This window comes from Necator americanus, chromosome IV (assembly GCF_031761385.1).
Source record: "Necator americanus strain Aroian chromosome IV, whole genome shotgun sequence".
Classification (NCBI taxonomy): domain Eukaryota; kingdom Metazoa; phylum Nematoda; class Chromadorea; order Rhabditida; family Ancylostomatidae; genus Necator; species Necator americanus.
The window spans coordinates 25444735-25471699 of record NC_087374.1 but is presented as its reverse complement, the minus strand read 5'-3'; the positions used below and the strand labels follow the sequence as shown (position 1 = coordinate 25471699).

The window sequence follows — 26965 nt, the reverse complement described above, 5'->3', positions numbered from 1 at the left end:
TAAACGCATCACCCCACGAATCTGGGGTGGTACGGAAATTATGGAGAGGAGGGTGATTCCGTCCATTTCTTCCTAATTACCGTAAAAAACGGCCCGGAAGATGCGGCGCCGCAAAAGGCTGGCGCGCTCCAATCGGACTCCTTGTAGAAAATAGCGCGCCGGAAGGCTCGAATTAGGCACCCTCCTCCCCATAATTTACTATCCTTTATAAGAATACTCCACCTGAAATCCGTACCACCTCAGATTCGTGGAGTGATGCCTTTAAATTAATAAGGTTTATTAACAAGGGTTCACAGGTCAGACCTATTCCTTCTCCATAATTTCCTTGAAAGTCTTTCGTTTAAAATAAACTGCAACTGCAAGTATCTATCTAGGATCGGTTACGCGGCATCGTCCATATTAGATTTCCAAGATAACCTTTGTTTCCCACGGCTCGGTTTTTTTTTTGGGGCGTCAATCCTTACGAACATTTTGAAGACCACGGCAAATTCTATCGACGAACGAATTGCGAGGTATTCATGAAGATTTCTCAAATAAGACAAGAAGGAAACGAAATCCAGTGGAGGTGGAAATCAATGCAAAGGCGGCGAAGACCACTTGTTAGTGCAGTCGAGAGCTTATCCACAGGAATTGGCTCTATCATGTCAACGCGTTAATAATGTCAAATAGTAGTTATGTAAGAGCGGGGAAAGTAGCAAAAATATTCTGATGCATTCAAGAACTGCACTGGTGATTTGCAGCATATACACCTTAAAAAATATGCACTTCGACTCAAAAACGTCACCCGAAGAAATGAGCAATTCGTCAGCGAAATGTGCGCTTGGATTCAAAAACGACGAGTACTCAAAAAGTATTTTTGTATTTCGTTTGGGACAATGCGAAACAATGTTGAAGATCCCATTACTACCAACAAGCGTAGATGAAATTTTTTCTAATCTCACTTCTACTGCTGAGGGGACCAGTGTTCAGCGCAACTTTAGTCGACTATAAAATGACTTAGTTTTAGTGAATTACTCCTGTCCTAGTGTACTACAGGTGCAGTGCAGTTGTAGCGCAGTGATAAAGGATCACTACTATGCGCGGTCAAGCGTGTGATGGGATTTTCCTATCGGGAGTCTTAAAGCAAAGGGGTCGTAAGAGGAGGGGGTCGTGAAGGAGTATGTGGTGGGCAGTGGTGAATGGAGGACAGATAATCAGGGGAAAATATTACGTAGTATTAAATAATTACATTCATTACAGAGTATTACATTAAATGATACTAAGTAATCACATACATTATAAAATATTAAATTAAATTTTAGGTGTACGACACTAGCATGCAAGAATCAATATTCTGTTTTGAAAATGAACAATGTGTTGGCTATTTCGCAGTGGGTCCATGCTGGTTCAAAACCCACAGCTAAATTTTTGCAAAAAACATAGAAACTTGAAAACTATTCCTAAAAAAAATCAAGGTTCAAGTAGTTTTCAGCAGTTTAACGTGGATCAAGCAGGATTTAGAGGCCAAAAAAGCTGGCAAAATTCTGTCTACATTGTTAGGTCGGGGAGAGTGGAAATAACTTCGTGATAAGAGGACCAAGAGGATTATTTTATGTACCATTTCAGAGGAGAATGTTTACGCTGCAAAACAGTCGTGCAGTTGTTTTTTTGCAAGCTCTTCTTTTTTTGGAATTTGGATGGGAAAAATTTAGAGTTCTCTTTTCTTTGTATTCTTCCACTTAGACTTTGAGAGAATCACAAAAGTAGAGGAGAAAACGCACTGTTGTGAATAGTCAAATTCCTTGACTATTCACAACAGTGCGCTCAATAACCATCAAAACCGCAGAGCCCGCGAGGCTCGGAACTTTTGGGCTGTCTTGGTCCCACTATCCGTATATACAGGTGAATTTTTTTTAACGCCGTCCCTTTTTTTGTCGCTCACAGCTTTGGTCCAGCGGTTGTCAACGAAATGTGTCCGTTTCCGTCGCACCTTATTTCACTTTCCTTGGCAAATTAAGCAGCATCTCTAACTTCCCAAATTAAGCAGAACTTTAAACCCTCTTTATGACTTCTGTGAAGCGGGATATTTCTAGCATCAGTCTTTCGACTGAGCGTTCAATGACTTTAAACAGAAACAGGAGATACATCAGTGTTAAGGAGGTTTATGGCCTTCTCAAACGTACTTCATTCTTGATACTCCTATACGCCTCCCGAGCCTCGTTTTCTTTTTTCTTTGCTTTTTTATGCCCAGCTCACGGATCAGGTCTTTCTTCATTTCCCGACCCTCGTAAACGTAGCTGGTGCATTCGGATATATTCGTTTCATTGAGCGCAAAAACAGATTCACCCGAAGACCGATTCCTGCATGTTTCTTCGAAGTTGGGAAACAGTCGTTCTGCTTGGTTGATGCTAGATGTTATCAGAACGAGTCATCAGCGAACTGCAGATGGAGTAGCTGCCGACTATCAACTTTCACTCTTATGTCTTCCCATTCCAGCTTTCGCACTGCACTCTCGATAGTGACAGTAAGTAAATATCCTAGATGAGATCGTGTCATCATGATTTCTTTTCTCAATTCAACTTCTTGATGCAGTGGTTGTCCCATTTGGATTCTGGAGGACAGTCATTTTCATCTTGCGACTGGCAGCGAACATTGGACGAATTTTTCTCGCCACCGTAGCTTCAGCCAATACTGCTGCTCTTCTCTTTTATCGCTTTTTTTCCCGGCGATACCTTCTCAAATGCCCCTGGTGAAGCAAAGAAGTTCCAGTTGATGATGGTCGTGCAATTAAACTGAACTTGGTGACCTTCTTTCCCTCCATGTGGAGGAAAATTTTCATGGAAGAAGCGATAGCACGATCCTGGATAGAACTCTGATACAACAGCGATTTCGATCATGCAGAATGTTTTTACTGACGATGATATACTCGGAAAACGTCTCCCCTGCTTTTTCCACTGCAGGTAGTGGGTCCCGATGAGAAATTCGCTATAACTTCTACTGGTCAAATAAAAAATAATAGATGAACATTGTCTACTTCATATGGTATGTAACTGATAAGTGCGTGATGAGAAGAGCACACTTTGGTGATTTGAGGGCAGTAATACTCTTGCTTTTCCGATATTTTTGTCTATAAATTCCGATGGTGAACGAAATATCACGCATCTGTAAAATTATTGGCGAAGAGCTTTTGTCTGAAATTACCAGTTCTTAAAAGTGTATTTTGAAATGTCCGTATCGGAATGGTTCAGAATTGAACTTTTCTTTGAGTAGATAGCATCCGAAGAACCCTTTTGAAAAATGGTTTTGCTGAATAAAACCAGAACGAATATTCAAATCTAATTCTATTCTAATCCCTTCAAATTTTGCAAATCGGTCTGCTGCATGTAATCAGATGAATCTCCTCAGTAACTAACAGTAACAGTAACTGCTGCTTGTTCGTAGTGACTGTTTCACTTTAGCAAGTTTTGAATCCGAGGGGCGAGGAACTCGAGCGGATAAATTACATCCTTCCGCCATCCAGAATTTTTCTGAGAAACCCGTGTGCTGACTTCTTCTTCAGTTTAACTGAATTTCAAGCATTTTCATTGCCTTCTATCACTTTCTACCTCTTCGTTAGTCTTTAAAAATCGTTTACTCAGCATTTTATCTTCACGAAGAAACATGGAACATTTTAAAAAAAGATCGACCGTTTGCACATTCTTGAAATTCCACTTTTGCAGATCCGAAGAGGAAAAGACGTCTAAAGCTTTACGTTGCCTTGTGTCTCCTCATTAATCTTCCCATATTTTTTACTCAGCCTTTTACCTCCACCCAAAAGGCGAAAAGCAACATAACATGTCTTTGAAAAAATATTCGACCGTTTGCATAATTTTGAAACTGCACTTTTGCGTACCTGAAGAGGAAATAAGGTGTGAGAAAGAGAGAAAGAGAGAAGAGGAAGAGAGTAAGAAATTCTCTTCAGAATGGATACTGAGAATGGATCACGGCTGACGTAACAAGATATCCGCAAGAATTATCTTAGCTATAACCATGATCCGGGTTGGTGAACTATTGGAGTAAGCTTCGTTTACCACTCCGATGAACTTAAGAATCTCAAAGACAGAAAAATAACCATAAAAGGGAGGTACAGTTTTCCAAACAAGAGTAAATGTATGAAATGAGTATTGTTTTTATTAATTTGCATACAAACAAAGTCTGAGATCATTTCAATTTTGAGCAGGCACTTTTTTTTCTTCACCCGTCTTTCCGTCGGTCACAGTGATATGGGGGGTTGGATTTGGTAGAGATAAATCCTGAAAGATCAACAAGAGTGAATCTAAGAAACATTTTGAGCAAGGTGAGTAAAATGTCGACAAACCTCTATGTTTCTTTCTCTCCAGCAGTCACATAAGCATGCTATTAGGAATATGAAAAAAATGATGAATAACAAACAAACTGGCAGAATGTGTTCAGGTCGTAAGGAGGTTATTTCGTCCCAAATGGTCATCTGAATGCAAACGTATCAAGAACGAACATTTCTGGCTGCTCTAAATCCAATTCGCACGCCGCACTCGAAATTTTACGACGTACGGAAGGCACGAGATCAAATTCGTATAATCTACAACAAAGTAGGAGAAGGAAAGGGAAGAAAATATAGCGGACCGAAACATTGCTGTTTTTTAATGATTGAATTGCGATGGACGCAATTGCAGTGGAAGGAAACAAGAACGAAATTGGCATGAATTTCAGGAAATGCCCCCCCCCCCCCTGTAAAATGTAAAGTGCAAATGTAAAAAAAAAGAAATGTAAAAAAAGTAAGATGTAAAAATATAAACTGTAGTAGTTTATCATTCCTGTCCTGTTCGTGATTGAATCTGATACACATTCCTTGTTTGCATTTTTGGTAATATCAAATGGAGCATATATGAATTTTTGTGAACATAACTACAGGTCCACGGGTAAAGAAATCGAGAGGAATCGACAGTAAATCTTTGGAGTGTTGGTTACCTGAACGAAACTGGTTGGTGCTAATGAACTTCTACAGCAATACCTTAAAATTTCTCATGTTCATTCCAGGTTTTCTTTTTCCTTGGCCAAATATCTTTAATTTAACCACTTACGTGAAGAGGTAAGCGTCTGCAAAAGTTCAGAAAGAGGCAATAAATCAATGCCAAACAGAATGAAAACTGAGCGCTAAGGCGTGGCCTGACCCGTGGATGGGATAAAACAATGTTTAAGAATGATTTAATGGGATTGAACTACAATGTATAAGTAGGCAACAAAAGCAAAATAACCGGTTGTTCACAAAGCAGCTTTCTTGAGTGAGCAGAAACATTCCAAGAAAATGAGGAAAGCGACACATTCTGAGACAAATTAATGGGACATAAAACACTAGAGGATTGCTTAGAACTTATTTCTGGAGGAAGTTTGCCGTCTCATCTGACTGTCACATTTTTTAATATTACAAATAAAAATTGTGGTAATAAGATAAGCTAAATCCATGTTTAAATTAGTTGCAACGCATCAGCGAATATTCATTTGAATCTAGTCATATCCCTATCTTGTGCATATAAAACAAAAACTATATGAAAATCTTCTTGACGTCCATGGGAATGTAATAGTTACTCAAAGAGGTCTCTCAATAAGGAATACGAATCCAACACGACTTTCACAAACAGGCCACTGCTGTTTTTGAAAAGAAGGCACTAAAAATACTTTGCGAGTGATCTGTTGAGCTGAAAGGTGTGGGACGAAGGGTGAGTCAGAAGTTAGTGAGAAATTTGCTAGGTTGCACTTAAACAGATCGTATCACGAAGTTGACGTAGCTGGAAAACCTGTTGGAAAATATAGAGTTCAGGGTGTAGATTACGATTATGAGCGTTGGCCCACTCAATTCCTCTTATCTCTTTCCCGGTGGAAGACGTGGGAAATGGCGTCTGTTCCTACGAAGTACGTGAAAACACTCCACCGTTCTGGATCTCGTGGATACGTTCACGCGCAGCATTCACGAGCGAGCGGTCGATGATCAATGCAGTCTACCAATGAATAGGCTGCCGAGAGTGGGCAAGGAGTACGTTCTAACGCACCTTCTAGGAACAAACGCCGTTCTCGCGTAGTTTTTCAGGACGATTAAGGAGAATTGAGTGGGACCATGCCCATACTCGCAATCTACACTCCGAGCTCCATATTTTCGCACAGATTTCCGTACCACGCCAGTTTTGTGATACAATGTCTTCAAAGACCTCCCTATTGTTTCAAGTGGAAAGAGCGTCCTTTGCTTCTTTCCTTTGAGAGGCTTCCGTTCTCGGTAGTTATTCCACGGGAAGTATGCGCATGGAAGTCTAAAATACTGCGCACGGACTTTCCCTTAGATACGGTTTGTCCGCAAATATTTTCGTGTTCGCCTTTGTTTGAACTCCTTGAACGATGACTATTCAATAAAGGAAGAGCACCACCAGATTACACTCATCGGGTTGCCTGCAAAAATATGTCGTGCGCAAAAACGTGTGCAAAAATATGGAATTCTTTGTTAGATCTCATTTCTATTGAACGGTATTTAGCAGTAAACAATTACTTGCATGTGCTGCCGGCCTTAATTGTATCCTGAGAATACAACTGTGCCCTGGGTAAGAACGGGACTTAGAAAATAGGCGGTAGATCCATATTTTCAATGAATAACATGAGAAATAGATGAGATGATCTCGTTTCAGCATCAACTCAACACCAATGGTTTTTTGCTGCTAAACATCGTTTTATGGAAACAAATTCTACTGTACTGTAGAGCATATTTCCTAAACATCTCGATGAGTTCTATCTGGCAACATTTTCCTTTATCAACAACAGTTATCGTTTGAATAATTCAAAAAGCGACTGTGAGCGACAGTGAATCTGCAAAAGTACCGCCCTTACTACAAAAGTCGTGCGCGGGATAGTACGTACTAACCATGTTCGTCTTCCCAAATTGGAGGAAAAACTATCGAACACGGTATATCTGTGTTCCTGCTGCAATCCAAGCGATGATGTCGACGATCCCAGAGCCGGCTATCAGGCTGAAAATTCCTCTGGTTATTCCTGATAGCGAGCAAGTCACCTATTTTATTGGCGAATTCCCTCGAAAAGTTTTGTTTTAAGTTCATCTCCCTCCTTTTTGTCCCACAATATTTGGTTTTTGACATCTGCTCAAGCATCTTGTAAGGACGAGATGGTCTGCGTATGTTGTGGATTTTGAGAGCGGGAACTGACTTTAAAAGAGTTTCCGTTGGACACTGTCGATTCAACCATGCGAGCACAAAATTCTGCCCGCAGCTTCTCTACCAGGCGTGACAGCAAGCGATCTTCATGACATCATCGTGACATCATCTGTATTAGGGACTCAGCAAGTTTCGACCCACTACCTCAAATGGAGGTAGTCTTCGCATTTCTTCCTCTGCATCTTTAACTTTCGAGCCCGCTACCATCACTGCTTGCCGACCGTTAGGACAAACGTTAATATGACCCAATGCTTCACCGATGCTGGTTTTGAGCTTTTTGTTAACGTCGATGTCGATATGGTTCTTCAGAGGTAAACAGTGTATTCATTGCTCCACGTTCTGGAGAAGGCAACGACGCCGAAATAAACGTTACTTCTCCCAGAAATTTTCATAAATTTCTGCTCTACGCTGTTCCTGCGTTATCGCAAATGCACTTTAGCAGTTTTTATGGGTACTCTGTGAAACAGCATCCCACGATAAAATTTCTTTTGACCATGAACCAGGCATAATCGTGACAGGGCATCTGGGGACTGTTTAGGGAAGAACTATTTTATCTGACATTTTATCTGAGCGCTGATCTAAATGGACGCATAGCAAAAATATGAAGAATTGACAGAGGTTCTCGACCGATACCAAAATCTCTGGGCCTCATTCAAAGTGAAAATCCTAGAAAAATTCGATAGCTGCAGAAAAAGGTCTCCCGAATCGGTCTGTGAACAACGACCACAGCAGAGTTTCTGCCGATTCCATGTACTTTGGTCAACGAATTGAGAGGAATATACAGAAAGCTACTTACATGGTGCTTGCTGAAAGATTGACATGACATTTTCATTGCTCCACTATCCTCCCGTCTCACTTTCTGCGCATAGGGAGTACATTCCTCGGTGTGTTGGAGTCCCCTTTGATCAGACACTGATAACTTTCGCTTCCTCTTTCCCCGCTCATGATTAAATGCTCAAGTTTGTGATAAATGATCGATGACCGGTTGTTGGAGTTGTTGGACCTCTGGAGTAACATTCATGGACAACGAGCGTGCATGTTTAAAGGCGGCGTACCGCGAGTCTTACGTGGTGCGGAACCCACAGGCGAAGAGTTGAGACAGTGGACTGTGGAGCCAAGCGCGGTTCCTTTCATCGTTTCCTAATCTTCGCAAAAAAACTGCACGAAAGACGGCGTTTTTTTTAGGACGATTTCAGTTGCAACGCGCCACCCTTTTGCACGCGCCGCATCCACGTGCGAACGATCGAGGATCAGTGATGCCTTCTCACCAGCTTATTCAAGTAAAACCAAAGAATAGGGTGCCGAGGAGACCAGAACGTGTACATAAAAGAGTGTTCTAACCTACCAAAGAATAGGGTGTAAGCAAGGCGGTCCCCACGCCGTTTTTCGTGACGACTGGCGGAGATGAACGAACCACCTCGGATCCCGCAATTTGCAACCCCATCCCCTGCTTTCCTGCGAATTCCCTGACCGCGTCAGATGACTGATGCTGCCTTTAATCTTCGGACTTTGAGGTGCTAAAGTGTATATTTTCGAGCTGCCGAGCACAAGTATCGACGAGCACCAAGACAGTTAGGGGAAATTACTGCTTTTTTTAAAAAAAGGCTGTGGGCGGGTAAGAGGATCAGACTGAACGATCGATGTTTCGAAACCGTCCTAGTGCCAACCAAGCCTTTCACCCTCCGGAGGGTGGTCGTCGAGGATAAAAGCACTGACTTGATACATTGGCTGGCCTCGCAAGTCATTATAGGCTAGATACACGCGTTCGTAAACCTCAAACGATTTTGAATTGAATAGGATGGCACATCCAGAGCGGATTGATTAACGCTAGACACCTCATCCTCTATTTTTGTAGAAAGACCCGGGCGGATTACAGTCCGCACTGGGTGAGCTTAAAACGGTGTTTGCAGAAGGGCCGCGCGACGACGTATTCACATGGGTGTGTAGCACTTTGGTCGAAATTGACGATTATAAACGGAGTTCTGCTCGGACAGGTTGTGGCGAGCGACGACGAGCGTCTCCAACACCGACATCTGTCACAAACGGGGCGCGAGCCGAGTGCGGAGCTACCGTCGAAGGTACTGTATGTGCTAATTTATTCTCTGCTGTTCCTTCCCCTCTCTACTGATCCCATTCTCCCTCCAACGTCGTCTCTTGTCGCATTTGATATAAATATTGCGAAAACGTGCAAAACGCGAGGGAAGGTTAGAAAATTTAGCAACATTAACCGTCTTCGTACTCGCAAAACAAGGTCTTTAGTGGAATTCATCGTCTTAATTGATAATTCGCTGCGCGGACACCATTGAAACTGAAATGTTGAAGGAATGTTGCAATAAGCGCATGCGTTCATCGTTGATCAAGAATAGCAGTGTCGACAACGGTGTAACCAGGATTTGATTGAAGAAAATCTCATCCATAAATCCATCAATATATAGGTCAGAAATTGATTTACGATCTCCAATTATTGGACGAACAGCGTCACCCATCAAGAATTTTCAAAAGTTAATCGGAAAGAATCAAACCAGCAGAAAGTAAGTGGAAAAAAGAAGTTAAAAAAGCGAGTCAGGTATTCTGAAAGGAAAAAAATATGCTGCGCAAGGGAAAACACGAAGAAAAGAATACTTTTTACTACAGACCTATGAAATGCCGACTGAACAGTAACTTAGGAGAAATTCTTAGATGAAAGTTTCGCAAAAGTTTGAATACCGAGAAAATTGCGATATTTGCTTGCTCTAAAAGAGGGAATCATGAAGTAGAACAAATCACGCTTCACTTCCTTTTCGCGTCGGATTCCGGTTCAAATCGCTGAAACCTGCTGAGACCGACAGTGATTGATTGTATAGAAGGGGCTGCTTATAAATGCATATCATCTCTCTTACATAATTCTCATGTTCGTAAAGATTAAACGCAGCAATCGACCTGGGAGTTAAACGTGCATGTCCTGCATGTGGATTTTCGGACGAAAACGCTCTGTTACTAGTCAGAAAACCGAGGGAAGCAGCGGGGAATTTTTGTGTTCATCGCCGTCCTTTTTGTGACATGAATTGTGATATTCAACTAAAATAACGCTATTGCGATGCTTAGCCTAAACTCAGAATGTTTGAGGAAAAACCCCGCATCCCTCTTTTCTTCTCTCAACTTACTTTGCTCACCGTTAAAGGATCATAGCCGCAAAATTCAATTTTCTCAATTTTTTTGAAAAGCAGGAAAATAAAGTATAGAGTAAACGGTAGAAGGTAAAATGGGACGTATACTGTTGCGTACAATGCTCACTCGAAATCAAGAGAAGCAATGCAAAAAGAAAATAATTTTCAACTACTATCATACATATGTCACTGCCCATAGAAGTGGAAAATCCCGTTTTCTCCTACCCTCCTCTACACAGCTTCGTCTGGGGAACCAAACCAGTTAGATCGTCTAGATAAACATCATAGCTGTAAACAAACAGAAAAGGTGAATCTTGCATCTAAATTCCCGATGTTTTTCACCTTAGGGTGATGTGTGCAGTGTACCAACTCAGTGACAAAAAACAATCTTTTTAAAATAACTTCCAGTGACTATAGAAAAATTTGAAATGCGATGATTGGTTCACAAAGTTTTTGTAGAAATCAGCGAAAACGGAGCTCTTATCAATTCTTATGTCATCATCACATAAAATTGATTTAATATGATGAAGGTTTATTCGGGAGCATAGATTTGGGAAATTCCTTATCTTCAATGGACAACATTACAATACAATGGAAACCAAAATAAATAAGGGTGAAATGAACTCTGATGATTTTCTCCGCCCTATTTTTTGTGGCGTACAGCTGTGTGAACATGTACGAGAACGTAAAATTATATAGATGTGTGCTAGACTGTCTAGGAAAGAAAATGTGCGAGGTCACCGCGAGTCTGAGATGCATCTTCCCTCCCCCGAGAATCATAAAGAAGTCACTGGTTCAGTGCGTAGTACGGCAAAAACGTGCATAACGCAGCAAATGAACGAGTGCATGTGGAGGAGGAGGAGGTGAGTTGAACGGCCGGGACGACACACCGTGGTCAGTGAGGATAAGCAAACACACCTCAGACACGACAGAAAGGAAAGCGAGCGGAACAGTCGTTCTGACTCACGTGTTGTCATGGATCACTTAGGTGCCCATGCAGATTTTGCATATTATCACACCAATCCAGGAGTTATTAGCACCTAGAGAGCATCGTTTCAGGTAAAAGTTTATACTAACCATTTCAATTCGACAAAAGATTGAAGCTGTTATTAGGAATTTCAAAGAAACTGCCTACTTTTGTTTTCGGAATTCACTTCTACCAAACTGATTTGGAACTGTGCATGCATAAAAAAAATCCACAGGAGCGCCGTCGCGTGGGTAAGTACCTATGAATTAGCAAAAATATGAAGAGAATCGAATGATGCTCACATCCATAGGTGAAAATAATTCGCATTAGTCTATTCTCTATTCTTCTCAATTTTAAATATTTCAAAAGACATAAACTAGCAAAAAATCAGGAATTATGCGGATAGAAGTCATATTATGGTGTTCTTCTGTTGTCTGAACCTGCTAATATCAACTGTATGACTAAAAATTCCAATTTGAAAAGAAGAACATTGAAAGCACATATGTTTAGAAGTTTTGACATACTTCTATCAGCGTTTGCTGAATGATTCAGAATAAAAGCCAGGCACACCAGTTGAAAATTGGAAGAATTGGGGAAATGTTTATTTATACAAAGATAAGCTTGGTATAAAAGTTGAAACGAACGTTATCGGGAATAAGGTCAAGGTGTTGGGGGGTTTGGGAATTCGAGTACAGCGTAACGATTAAACTGAGGCTGAGGCAGTTACGAGGAGAAAACCGGTTCCAGATCAGGCCTAGGAGTTTGTCTTGAGCAGAACCAGACGACACAACGACGCCAGTGAGACTTTTGCTTGCAAGACAATATGCTGAATGTGTTGATGGCGTCTGTTTTGCCCACGTGATATTGGTTTTATGGTTTATAACCAAGGCAGAACGTGCATCAATCCAGCTTCGCAAAAGAAACGCATTCGCGATGAACGTTTGGCAACGCCATCCTTATAGTGGAATCTATCCACTCAGTTCTTGTCAGATTCAGTGTAAATAGGCTTCTCCTCCAAATCTGCTGCTTGAAAATTAGCATAAGAAAATAAATTCTCGTGATTTATGGTTGTTGGTGGTCGGTTACGTTACCACAGTTAGAAAATGAGGTAAGCACTAGCCGATCTGTTGTTCTTCGACTTTGCCTATCGTATGAATGCTTCCTGTAGAGTGATAAGGCACTTGAGAGGATAGGTCGCTGACGACTTTGGTTTTCGAGGTTCTGACGAGGGCAATAGCGCCGAAACGTTCCCTGTTAGTTAAAGGCATCACCCCACGAATCTGAGGTGGTTCGGATTTCAGGCGGAGTATTCGTATACGGGATTGTAGATTATGGAGAGAAGGGTGATTCCCTCCATTCCTTTCTAATTGCCGTAAAAAACGGCCCGAACGATACGGCTTCGGGCGTTCTGGCGCGCTATTTTACACAAGGAGTTCGATTGGAGCGCGGCAGCGTTGTGCACGTGCCACATCTTCCGGGCTGTTTTTATATTATACATTAATATTATATTATATTTTATTAGGAAGAAATGGACGGAATCACCCCCCCCCCCCCTACATAATCTACTGTCCCGTATACGATTACTCTACCTGAAATCCGTACCACCACAGATTCGTGGTATGTTGCCTTTAATAAAGAAAGATCAGTGCCAATCTCGGCTGCAGCTCAAGCAAATGAACAAAAAATAAGCCTTTTCACTTTGTTTAAGAAGAGCAAAAAAACTAAGTAAGTTCTACCATTTCATTTTATCATCTTCATAATCTTCTCTAGTCATAGCTATTCAGCCTTACCATTTGCTTCCGCTAATTTTTCAGTTTTTTTTCAATTTCTTCTTTTTTAATGTCAGAAGTGAAGGGAAAATTTCGTAAGGAAGAAAAAAACCAGTGACGAAAACAAAGGGATTCAAGAAATGTGATCGTTTTGACAGAGAAAAAATATTGAACACAACAACAAATGTTTGAAGGTGAGCAGCTATTGAAGTGTTAAAAGGACATGGGAGCTCGGTGAAGTTGCGTAAGCGGCCGCGCTCGAGACAACAGTTTGAATCCAGGTGGGACCATCACGGGGTGGTGGGGTGGTGCTAGCAGTCCCTACACGATCCCAACCGCTATACTTCACCACGCCTCTTCCAGCGCAGTCGTTTACGGAACAGCACCGTGCTTTAGGTCGTTTAGACCCCGACTTTTTGTACTATTTGTATATCCAGGAATTCCAAGTGACTCCGAGTCTGTATGATGCTCTTCGACCGTTTTCCCTATGTATTTGAGGAGAAGAGACGTACAACAGCAGTCCTGGGAACTAAGACCACATCGACTTTTATTTATTCATTTATACGCATAAACCGACGGTATACAAAAAAAGAGAAAACATTTTGTCTGAATCAGAACATTTTCGAAAAATCGACGACTGTATTATATTTGTCAGCGAAGCTTGCTTTTAATTATTTTTGAAATGTACAAAAAATAGCATGAACGCTAATTACATGTGAGTTTTTGCAGGTAGATATGTAAACTGAAAAGGGTTCGTAAAATCCTGTGAAAAGCTGGCCATGCTTCCAGTTTTCATTAAGTGTCACCTCGAAATCAACTCTCAGTTCGAATGGGATAAAGTTCTTCTCTGATGGTTCATAGAGGCAGCAAGGTCTGGACAAAGACAAAATTCTATCATATTCGTTGGGAGTAAACCGTAATAATAAATGAGCGAATCTTTCCGATTTCAATCGTTTTCATCGATTCCAAAATACTTGAGCGTTCTCTGGGCTCTTAAGGAATCTTGATTTCTTCCACTTCATAGGTGGAATATGTGGCCTGACGCACTTAATTGAAAAGTAAGGATATAAAGTGTTCCATAACTACCTGTGACGCGCACAAGAACATTCGCAATAAACAGTTCTTCGATTTTATGAAAAGAAAATGTGACACAGAGAAAAGAACATGTTTACTTATATTGATACACAAATTTTCCAGAATTGAAAGGAATCACAATTCTATCCACATTTTAACATTCATCAATCAATTCTGTCAAGAAATTTACAAGGTTTAATTTTAGTAACGCACTCAAAACACCCGTACACCGCATTCGCTTTCGCTTTTTGGCCCCTCCTTCGGTGTAAGTGCGCCATATAGTACCTTCTAATAACGAAACTATACACTAGAACTTTTAAGGTGTTGTAGAAAAATATGGCTTAATTCCCTCCCTTTATTCCAACATAGTAGGTGAAGTCTATAGAATAAAAGTCGAATTTTTATTTGGGACATGTTTACTGTTAAGGAATGAATTTTGCTTGAATATAATTGCTTTTTGACGGATTTTTTGTTGACCACCTTCAACATTTCAATCTTTGCCATCTTCATTGGCCTAGGCTGTGTACTTTCCTGAGATTCACTGCGCACCTATCAGACTTTTACCGGCGCATCGACCTGCCTATACGTTGATTTTCTGGAAGATACCATAAGCAAAATCTAGCGACCTAATTTTTTTGTTTCATCAATTACAATAATCGGAGAGACTCGTTGGCAGAGACAGGTTCGATGAGTGGCAAAAAAATCCTAAGGTCGCCGTCAACTCTCAAAAAAGAAAGTTAAAGATATCATTCAAATTATTAAAATTAAAACAACATAACTGAGATTATACTAAAACCGGTTCGGTACAAATTCTACCTAGAAAGAGGTTCTACATAGGAAGAACCGGAGGCTTGAGTTGTTGTTGGTACCCGGTTGAGAACTCGCATCGAAACTATGATCAGCTAATGTTCGGATATGTGAAGTCCTCATTCTCATGGAAAACTGATGTTTTCGTGAACTAGAATGAACCAGAGATAATTCCCGTCACGGTGACGATTTGATTTTGACTTGGATCTTTGATTTCTCGCAGAATGTTAGCGTTAAAGTATAATTTATTATCCACAAAAACGAATAGTTATTGCGTTGGGCGGGTGGAATGACTGCAGGAGTTCGATAGCGATCGATCATTGGTTTTACCATAGATGAGAACTGTGCGGACAGCATTAAAATTTGTGAACACGTAAGTGTTCAAAAAAAAACAAGTTCTAGATTAGGCTACAGTTGCTGAAAACATTCTTTGGAAACGCAATATTGATGACAATATTGTAATCATTAATGAGAGACGAGTGTAGTGGAGTCGGTAAGAGTTTGCGCCGAGACCGTACAATCGGTGTTTCGATTCCGCCTTAGTGCGTTCTTTCAACCCTCTGTGGTCGATAAATTGGTACCACACTTGTCTGGGAGGATAAAAACACTGTCTTGACCCATCCGCTAGCTCCCGTGGGTCACTGTAAGCCACAAACGATTTTGAATTAAGATTGAGTGCTTTGGCGCATCCCACGTGGATTGATTAACGCCAGACATTCCCTTTAATTATTGATGAAATTTTGTAGTTCTTTTCACATGTTGCCTAGGAATTTGCTCATAATTTAAACGGTCAAACATATAAACTCACGCTAAATGGCAGTGTGGGAAAGGAAAAGGGATGGAATCTTGGAAGAAAACTCAAATAGAAAGTTAGAATAGTGCACTTTCATGCTGATTATTGAACCATCAATCAGGGATTTCGCATCCAAGAAATAAAAATGTCCTTGTCGGGGCAAAAACAGGCGGCATAAAAAAAATCAAAGCTAACGTGAAGGCACTGGTATACATTCCGAGTACACTAATGTATGGCGAGCACAATGCATAGAAATCACACGGTCCTAATCGCTCCACCGGCGTGGATGCCCCAGATGCGGGTGTCACCAACCAACCGGATAGAACGAAAACAAAAGTACTTTCAAATCAATTAGGGGTTTCGCATCCAAGAAATAATAATGTCCTTGTCATTTTCGCGAAAAAAAAAACAAACGACATAGAAAAAGACAGATTTTTTGTTCGATGTGATATAGAACTACTGAATTCACAGCGATTCTATAGTTCCGTGGAAAACTAACATATAATGACAATCTCGATGAATTCCATGATATTGCAGTTTCGATCTGGGTGGAAATGGAATCCAACGATTGTGACCGATCGCTGACCACCTGAGGATACAGGCCAGCTTTTTTGATACTGATGTCCCAGCGTACTTTCAAGCATCGAGACAAATGGATCTTAGTAATAAAACTATATGAAGACCTAATATTTTGAACGAAACATTCATTCGGATAATCCAAACACTTTCGATGAGAACCACGTGAACCAGCAAAATGAAACAGAGAACGTCAAATTTACGTCTGCAGTCATTTTAAAAAAGAAAAGGAAAGAAAAGAAAAAAGAAGAAAAAAATCCTATGGTATGATGACTTGTTCTGGATGAGGCATTTGGGAGGATACATTACAAATGATCTGATTTTCCAGGCTTTGACGAAGGCGGCGACAGCGAAACGTTAGCGTTAAGAAAGTTTGTTAACAAATGTGGGTTTTGCTTCCATTTGACAATCGAAAAGTTGCAATCTTTATGCCAAGATTCAAGGAAGGTCGAACTTTTACGCTTCTAACTTAATGTATACATAACTAGTTATAGAACTTTACTACAAGCTAATTTATACTCGGCACGAAGCACTTGCAAATGGGAACTGCTTTCTTTTTTTCTGTCATCAAACCTTGAACGAGTACCCCAAATAGATCTGCACCGATGTCAATTACTCGACTGTGAGGGATCGTCGATGGCGAACACTGTCCTTCTGCCGCTCACTTTCTCAACGTCTATGGGGGATAGAATCGCGGACTCCTAAACATGGGCTACTCCTAATGGTTCTTTCGAAAAAAAAAGTTGTTTTACAAACGAGCGGTTTACTCCTCATCGATCGCAGCTGCTGGAGTGCATCTAAACTATTCACGTCCGTCATTAAACGCCAATTGTTTACTCGTAGACGTTATTTTAATAGCATACTGCGCTTCTCGTACTCAGCTCTTCCGACAGTGTTTTCTTAATGGATCTTTTCCATTCAGGTTACCAAACGTATATGAAATCTTATCCGCGAAAGAATATTATAGAAAATACACGACAGTCGTTCTGCACCGTAAAACCATTTTGCATGATTACAAAAATTAAAATACGCTGAGTTCCTTCTCTGGAATGTTTCTAGAGTTTCTCTAGTATCGAACGTAAAACTGTACGAATGTAAGGTACTGCCTTACGCTAATCTGACGCTGCTCTGTACATGGTACGGCGCACGTATCTTTACATCCATCCATATAATCAGCAACTAAAATCATTTGCACAAGGTGTGAATTGTTTGAAAAATTCTTTCCAGAGATTTTAGAGGACATAGCGGATAAAATGGTGCATAAATAAGGTCATTCGCAATTTTCACTTCATGGATATTTCAAGGTATGATGCACATTTTGAGGGTGCTGATAGCTGAGTCAAGTTCTCCTGCACGTGTAGAAATACATGAACCTCATTTCTCTACGTGTGCCGTTTCTGCCATCTTAACATCCTTCATGGACAGAAAAAGATACAACCTCCGTCTCTGTTTTTTCAAAGGCACACACACACTTCCCAGGTATTCGTCACTATCAACTCGATGAGCGACGCATTCAGATGAAGCATCAAAATCCCTCTTTTTACAGACAATTCTTCTGGCGCCTTTTGAAGTATGGACCCGTACTGAGCTTCGAGGTACGATCATCGTGGACATAATCCTCTAAAAGGTCATAGTCTACGATCTTTGCCGATGTGACGGCGGCAGCGATTTGAGGGACTTCTCGAACGTCGCATACTACTTATGATCCCCTTCGTTCTCATGGTGACAAACATTCCGGGCTTTTTTTCTCGCAAGTATTGTATTTCAGGAGATGGGAGGGATCATAAAAGTAAATGAATGGATTTTGATTGTTTTGGTGCTTTGGGGTCTAGATACTGGTTTAAATTATAAAAACATGCTCAACATGCGCCAGTGATTTCTGTTTTTGTCGGCGAAGTAGAATTATTTGACGAGTATCTACAGAAATGCCAATATTGCAGCGCTAAAAGCATTGTCGACACAGGTGTCTGTTTACAATCAATTCTCAATAAACAGATCTCATGGGAAGGGGACATCGGTTGCAAGACTCGGTTCAGAATTCAAATTCGATATACATACAGTTTCTTTACTTCTTTTCAGAACCAATGCAAAACAACAAAAACTTAGGACAAACAACCTAACTGCCAATCGTCGACGACGAATTTCCTTCTAGCAGCATGTAAACAAAGTAAACAACTCGTTACCATGGTTAAACGCAGAAACTATGAAGATCGCTATGGTCATGAGGAGAAGAAGAGCTGATTGTATTCCATCACAGTTTATGCGCATCATAAAATAAATAATAAACAGACATGCGCTAGGTTTGCATGTGTGAAACATGGAAATTCGAGAACAACCAGAGAGCACCACAAATCGACAACGCAAGTCCGTAAGGAAAAAAATCACATGAAGAACGACTATGAGATGAGAGGACGTTTGAAAGGAAATGGAAACGGTGAACGTGAGCAAATTCGAGTGTACACTTCGCTTTCGTAAGCGAAATTGGTCATAAATCAGCGGAGTAAAGACGATTTGTATGTACATACAACGGATACCCACACACTACGACAACAAGTACTTCTACACGTTATCACTGGACTCGAAGGCATGAACGATTCCCTGCTACAAGCACTCATAACCTCGTCGACTGTTCCATCTGCTGCGCTCTAAGGAAGCTTAAATTCACATATGTGGGGTCGTGCACCTCCCCAACAGGAGATTCCTCTTTAGACCGGAGCGTTGACGGTAACAGCTGGTCCTCACGGATTGTGTGGAAAACATCACTGACTATCATGCTGTCACCAGTTCCGTACTCGTTGTAGTCGGCCAACTAAAACAAAAGGAAATCCACGCAACCCAGTTATTGAAAAAAATTATTCAAAAGAATTGGACTAGAAGATGGGAAAACAGGTCACAGAAACACTATTGCTCAGCTATATTTCTATTTTGTATTACATTATTTTCGTTTTGTATTTATATTACTATTCTATGAATTTCTTGTTATTCTTATGCTACACTTCTGTACTTATACATATTTTATTTCTACTTTACTTTTACTTCTATTCACATTTATATTTTTCCTCATCTAATTTTCAAGGGTGACCGGTCATGGCTTGATAACTTGAGTTATTTCGAGAACTACAACTAGGGCAAAATAGTAGGAAAACTACTTTCGGAACCAACTTTTACTGGAGAAATGATAGGGTGAGAATAGTTCTTTCTAACTGATTTGGAAACTTGCCAAGTAAAAACAGTTATCAGATCGGAGACTACATTATCTACTGTAGCGATGCCAAAGAAGAGGAGATAATAGGCAGTGAGCTGTGAGGAACGATTACAACAACCTGGGGGAGCAATTAGGCTCAACGTCGTGCTCTTTGTACGACTCCGGGATCGCAGAAAACGTATATTCTGGATTGTAAGTGCTCATATACGTAAGAAAATAGCAGAGTACAATAATATGAACTTCTTCAATGATGAACTCAATGCGTTGACGTCTACCCGGCCAGGCCTCATCATCGCTTCCACGTTTAAAAGGAATCATCTACGCTATCAGCTCACGTGGCTGGGTTCAACCTTTTTAACGCCTTTAACACGTTCTGACAAGGAACATTCCTCAGTCAGAGGTCCGAAAATCTAGATCTGTCAGGGATGTCTGACTCTGACCACCATCTATTTCCCTTTGGCTTCAAAATACGTTTCCACAAGAGAAACCGAAGACATCCCCTTCAACCAAAAATCGACATGGCAGATCTGAAAGACGAAGAATGTTGGAGTATGGTGCATCCAGGATGCTACAAGAAAAGCGCTCCCGGTTCTACTGCCGCTGAAGAAGTTTGCGTTTGCAACTGTGGAGAAAAGCTTCACGCACAATCCTGTATTGATCGCCCGCAGGACTGGTAAAACCAGGAAAAACGTGTAATAAGGAAGTTGCGTCGTCAACTGCAATCGCGTTAACGAATGGAAAGGAGTTTGAAAAGGCGAATGAGGATAAGGGAACGCGGAAAGCCTATCCTCTTCTGAAAAGGCAAGATGAAAAGATGTTGTCCAGTCCTCAACACTGGCAACGGAGAGGCCGTCGGTAAAGCACCTCTACCGTTTCGAAGGGATCACTTCCAAGCCTTGCTGAATCAGCAGGCGCCATCAGCTAATAAACTCAAGTACGTTCATAGACCGGCATAAGCGGATAAGGAGGAACCACCTGCCGAGTCGGAGGTTCTAGTCTGTATCCAAGAGATGAAAAATGGAAAATCTGGTGGAGACGACGGGATTAGAAGTTACCCGTCCTGAACCACACAAGATTATCGAGGAATCTCCTTGCTGCGTGTTATGTACAAGGTTTTGGAGCGGATTATCCTGCACCGACTTATTTAGCATCGCTAAGAAACAACAGGTGCTCATCGTTAGGAGAGTGATCGGAATCTGGGAGCGATACTCAAAGCAGATGCAATAAGCTTTGTGGACTTTGGAGCCGCTTTTGACTCTCCCCATTGAGGCCGTCTTCTCAACGCGCTCCACACCGATGAAGTACTAGGAAAGTTCGTTCGCTTGCTTGATGACATGAATCAACGAACAGCTGCTGCATGTTCGAATACCAGCCGGGTATACAACACCATTCGAGGTGGTAACTGGAGTAAGACAAGGGGCAGTGGCAGGACCCCTCCTGTTCAACTTCGCTATCGACGACATCATGCGAAGAACAGTCGATTTTTGTCCTGCCGAAATCGTCTTAGCACCATCGTGACGCCCCTTGACTGATCTTGAGTACGCTCAATGTTGTTATATTCGCAAAAAGCGCTACGAAACTTCAACACGTCGTCAACCTTGCATCGAAGCATCGAAGTTGGCTGCGGCCTATGGATTACGTCCACCCTCTGACAAATGCAAGCAGATGTAGATTCCTTCGAGATCTCGAACGGGAATCAAGGTGAACGGACAACCGATAGGACTCGTCGATGAGCTCTGTTACCAGAGCTGTATGCTGAAGAACAACAGCAGAAAGATATTCAGCAAAGATGCGCTAAGGCCGTTTCCGCACTCAACTCCTTAAATTCCTGTGGTCGACCCCCATCACCAACGAAGTCAAGCTGCATGTCTACCTATCCGCAATTCGCCCTATCATGATGTACGGATCGGAGAATTGAGCAGCACCATCTAAGGTGACGGAGTGGTTTGATTGCACGGAACGAAAGCTGCTTAGACGGCTTCTTGGCTAATTTTGTTCTAGGGTATGCCACAATGAAGATATTTACGCAGAAATTGATGTAATATACCGGCGGATGACACGTGGAATATATGAACAATTTGCACCGCCATCGAAAGTGGCTAAAGTATATCATCTTCGCTTCTTTGATCAAATATTGAGGAGACCGGCACATCGCCTTGTTCAACGAGTTCTGAGTAGTTTGCCGGGTTCGAGCTGGAAGAAGCCAGCTAACCGGAAGCGGAAGTTCTGGACTGAGACGGTGAAAAAGGAGTTGAGGACACTTGGGGTGGACAGGCAGTTAAGACGGGACGAAAGGTTTCGCAGGATATGGAATAAATTGATCAACAATATCAATCAACAAATTGATTGATACTGTGCAAGCTCTCACGGAAGATCGAAAAGGTAGCGCAAAGCTATGTTCAAGGACAACACACCTCGGCGAAGATGCGATGGCGCGGTAATTTCAGAGCGTCGATTAAGTAGGTATGTCAATTGGAAAAACTTCCCATATGTTAGTCCTACAGAAATATAAAATTCGTTGCATAAATTCGTTGTATTCATGGCACTAGAAAATCAAAAACGTATGTCAAAATAAAATTAATCATGTCGTCTTGATATATTTGTCATATTACGTGATTATACCAAAAATTACAGTCGTGCATGCCGTCGGCGATATCGTCGCGTTTTTCTTCAAAACGCAGCAGCACACTTAATAGACCTTTCATTGTAAATCCCGGCCTTCCAGTCAGGAAGTAACTACAAATACTCGCAGAATGTTGCTTCGTGAGGGTTTTGGAACGTAAAAAAGACTCGTCATGATACTAATTCAATGGAAAGACAGATCTAAAAGCATAAGGCTAATCGAAAGTAGAGTTTTGAAATTCAAATGAAATACACAAATTCCGCATACCGGAGGAGGTGGCGGAGCTGACATGGTTGGCGGCTCCCCGAGGTCTTCGCCCAGACCGTATCCACGGCGTCGAAGTTCCATGTCCACGTAAAACCTGGAAGCAGATAACTATCGTTTTGTGTCAGCTGAGGCTGAAGTTATTTGCGACCGACTCTACTCGTCTACACTTAAAAGACAAGAAATCAATGATATACCTGTACTGATGATATCGTTGCCGTATTTGCCATTGATATTGTTGTTCTTCCATTCGTAGGATCCTAAGAAAATTATCCAGCTCGGGAACTTCGAATGCATCCCACTGTAAATGAATTGTATAGGTCAAAAATTAAAAGTGAAAAAAAAAATTTAAAAAAAAGATTAAAAAATTAAAATGAAGATGTTTGAAGTGTTACCAAAATGTCTCCGGTGTCATTTTCTTGCAGGACCAGTGCTTTCCCACATTTAGCGTTTTGCCAGCTGAGAACAACCTTCAGGGGACAAACATCGTCCGATATTCGAGTCATTTTCCCTAAAAAGAACCCATCAGAGGAACAACTTTCAAAACAGGCGTTAAAAGTAACTGCGTCTCTGCATCTTGTCGCAGACTTGGTCAATTTTGCACAATTGGAAGAGATCACCACTACGTTTGTGCAAGTGTTTCTAAAGTCATCTAGTCTAATTATTTAGATTCTAGATTCTGGGCATTTATCCCTTCGGCGTCAGCAAATAGGTACTAAATTTGCTAGGATTAAGAAAGCAAATCACAAAATTAACGGCGTTAGTAATTCAGAAAAAAACGTGTAGAACAGCCTTAGCTGCACAGGTATCTGCAATGATGCAACTCATTGCGGGGAGTAGGACAGTCCGCAGTACGTCTTCGACTACGCAGGTTGAGAACTGCGGAGCTTCTGCCGCTCATTTGAGTTACGTTAGTTGTTTACGAATGTTGGATGACGACGGAGGAATTCCTCGCTTTCTATCGAAAGACGTGAGAATGATAGCCAAGGCTGTATCTCATGCTTTTTTTCTGGATTTCTAGACGTTATTGAGTGTAATCTCGCTCATGTACTGCCCTTAAAGATACTGAGGTGGCATTTCGGTTGGCGTCCATAAAACATTTTATTAGCCACCTAGGCGTTTATAAAACTTCTAGATTCTGGCTCAATGTCGAACACAGTTGTGTTTTCGGGAAGGATTGAGCAACACCGTGTACGTCACACTTTTTATCACTTATTGCTGTCCAAATGCGGCGGGTGAAGGGCAATCGTTGAGAGGTTCCGCTGTGGCTGCACGATCGATCGTTGGTACGAGACAGTCCTAGTGCCAACCAAGTCTTTATTTGGGGTGGATTCAACACTGTCTTGACACATCTGCTACCCTTAGCAGAGCTGCACGCGCATTCATAAACTTCAAACGAGTCTGAGTTCAAGTCGAATGCGGAGCCGCATCCCTACAAGGATTTATCAACGCCGTGCACATTATCCTTTATTGCTGTTTAGTCGATGTCAGCAGCGAAACGAAACATGACAAATGAGCGGATGTCAACGCATAATTGCCAATAAGGAATTAATTTGACATGTTTCGAGACTAGCTGGGCGATTCTTGGTTGTCAGCTACTCAAATGCTTCCGATCATCATATCTTATGCCCCATAACGTCATTTTCATTAGTTTCCACTGGAGGTAACCAGTTGAAAGTTGATGAGAACACGATCCAAATAGCAGTGGGACTCAGCTTTATTAACTGTTGATGGACCAACTTCGAAAACACAAAAATCTTCTATCGAAACTTGTATTTTGCATAGGAAGCATCCCTTTCTCGTTTGAGGAACGACGTAGAATCGAACAAATTGGAAGCAAGCCGAGACGCAGACAAAATAAGCATAAATACACGTCCAAAGAATGTGGACTTTAATATACAAGGAGCCTAAAAAATGACAAAATATCAGGTTGGGTAACAAATAACTCCCGCTTTGCTCTTCATACATTTGTCTTTCAACAACATAGAAAATGCTATAAAAAATTGATTGTGACGTGCTGAGCTGCTCTGCTAACCCACTCGTTGTTTGACGCGGAATTTGTTCCAATATTGAAACAGTATTGAAATATATATATATATATATATAAATCAAATGTAAAAATGAAAATAAAATAAAATAAATATAATGTAGATATAAATAACAATATTGAAACATGTACTTAAAAATAGCGTCATCGTAGTCTAAAGGGTTACCAATTTCTAGCCTACCGCCCGATCGGTTACCACTCCTTTATCATAGACTGCATATCTTTGAACCATAGCCACAGCACTACACTTACTTTAAATTCCCAAGGCATCAAATGGGGAAAGTGTATTTTTTGATCCTCCATTTTCAGGGTGAACAAAAAAGATTGGAAAACACAACTTTGGACTCCTGTCTAAAGGCTAACTGAGGTTGTACCTCCGTAGAGATAACAAAAATCCCCTGTTTGTATAACAAATTGCATGCGTAAACAATAACAATAATAGAAAAATTTGGTATTATTAAATGTGTGTAGAATATATTAGAAACAAACTTTATGAGAAAATAAAAAAAGCTACTACCATTTCTGTATTTTCCAGCTTTCTCGGTGCTCTTGATCCTTCACTCTGCATTATTCGTAAATTCACAAGTGACGTGAAACTGTGAGGTCGAGGCTCAAAGACAGAATGAGCTTGAAATCAACAGTAGCTTTTTTTAAAAAGAAGTTGAAGTCTGCTTGAAAATGCAGTTTGTAATAGGGGACGACAATAAATAGAAAGGAATGCAGATACTTCCTCTTGAACCTATACTACAAGGACAACCCCCTATCTGAGTTATAAATCTCAGGAGGAATAAGTCATTCATGTGTGGTCCTCCGTCTTTTAAAAACTTTATAGTCGATTTATGAGGGACATGGTAACGCTGATGGCTTTCGGAAGGTAATTCTGGATATGAGGGGAGAGCTTTTCTCAATAGTTTCGCTATTATAGTCTCTACAAAGCTGGAGTGAGCCTCATCACCGTGCTGCAGATACTACACACTGCAGTAGAGCCGATTAAAAGAAATTGCTGTTAGCTTCTTTCAGAAATTCCTTTGGACTGTTTATTATTTTTCCCTTTGACTGTCTTTAATCTCTAGTATTTCGTCTCGCCTTTCGTCACCAATCAATTTCGTCTTTACATTTATTTTAAATTCATTCAAGTTCAGTTCCAAGCGTTTTTTTTAAAAGTCAGCAAGTAAGTCATCGTGTCTCTTCATAGTCACACGCCCTTCTCAAGAAACAGATGATGCTATTTGTTGTCATAGGCGGCCATCACTGTGGCAGCACTGCCACGAGATGAGCAAAAATGAAAATATTAATACGAATGAATAGAAAATAAATGATAAACAAGTAGATAAAAATAAACGACAGTGAAAATAAACTAATAAACAACAAATCCATCACAGTGATACAAGGCAGTCGGAACTCTGTTTATGCTTATGAGTTAGAGATTTCCGTTATCACATTTTTGTTCATGATGTTAGTGATGATCCCAGCAGAAGAAGTATTTTTGCACCTCTTACTATTCTACTTCATAAGTAACCGAGAGTGCTGAAAAATACACAAATCAATAAATCGTGCTACAGCACCATAAAATTGAGCGAATTCGACATTCATAGAATAAAGCGACCAGTGAGTATTTAGTTCAACGTAGAGCAGCTTGAAAACCTTACTGTATTTTTTATTTTCGTTCATCCGTTGATACATTTTACGGAATATTTAGATGTACTTAAAGTGGAATTGAATTTAAATGTTACTTTATGTGTTCGAATGAACCATTGCAATTACACGGCGTGCTTTCCATCGAGCTGCGCCACTGTACACTACGGATACATGCAGAGATTTGAAGCAAATCCGCTTCTGAAAGGAAGGGAGATGACAAGACTTACTAAGTAATGTCGGAGTCTCTTCGTCGCTCTCGTAACTGCATTCATACAAAGCGAATTTCCTTGGATTATCCGCTACTCGAAATTTGCGCAGCAAAGTGACAATCATCTGCCTGCAAGAGAAAAAACATAAACACATTCGAACGTTCTCTGTCGTTGGCGACGCTTCGTTCGTCAGGGGGCGGAGGCTAAGGAAGGAGCCTCGCAAGCTTCGTGGGAAGCCTTTAATGGATTTGATGTGCGGGGTTTGTCGCCCGCAGCACCGTTTCACACCGTGTCTTTCCGCACGCGCTCAATAGCTCAACACTCCTTCTCGGATAACCACCTTTGTGTGCTTGGGACATTGGATGCCGGACACGAAATATGTACAGAATAGGCGTGTATGTCTCTTCGAGCTCTCAATCGATAGCCAACAACGACGACGTCGCGCTCTCTGGCTTTTGCTAGTCTCCTTTACCTTGTTGTCATTGTGCTGTTGATGTTGATCGTCTTCACCGTGTTCCTCGGCAAGAAAAATGATGTGATGGTCCGTAGTGACGACATCGTTGATTTTCCTGCAATGTTTTGGCATTGGATTAATTAACATCATGATACGATGACTGAGACCCACAACAACTCATTCAT

At 41.1% G+C, this 26965-nt stretch overlaps 2 protein-coding genes across 4 annotated transcripts in view; both read right to left on the bottom strand.

The window, feature by feature from the left end:
- Window positions 1-4184: 4184 nt before the first annotated feature.
- RB195_002659 (uncharacterized protein) lies at window positions 4185-8652 on the bottom strand (the record flags this gene model as incomplete). 2 transcript variants are annotated; one of them, XM_064200021.1, is made up of 4 exons in its annotated part: window positions 4185-4271; window positions 4337-4465; window positions 7353-7511; window positions 8554-8652. In XM_064200021.1, 4 exons carry the CDS (start codon window positions 8650-8652, stop codon window positions 4185-4187), a joined length of 474 nt encoding a protein of 157 aa, XP_064055901.1. The 2 variants fall into 2 exon arrangements, with proteins under 2 accessions (XP_064055901.1, XP_064055902.1); XM_064200020.1 differs by lacking the exons at window positions 7353-7511; window positions 8554-8652.
- Window positions 8653-18951: 10299 nt separating this feature from the next.
- The window catches only part of RB195_002657 (uncharacterized protein), a gene marked incomplete at both ends in the record, with an annotated part of 55215 nt that continues 47201 nt past the window's right edge, over window positions 18952-26965 (bottom strand). Inside the window, 6 exons of one of the 2 annotated variants that reach the window (XM_064200016.1) lie at window positions 18952-19149; window positions 22436-22529; window positions 22630-22733; window positions 22828-22943; window positions 26345-26454; window positions 26799-26895. In XM_064200016.1, the coding sequence (XP_064055896.1) occupies window positions 18952-19149; window positions 22436-22529; window positions 22630-22733; window positions 22828-22943; window positions 26345-26454; window positions 26799-26895 (719 nt within the window). Of the gene's footprint in view, window positions 19150-22435; window positions 22530-22629; window positions 22734-22827; window positions 22944-26344; window positions 26455-26798; window positions 26896-26965 lie in introns of those variants that run through there. The other variant, XM_064200015.1, reaches the window with a different exon arrangement.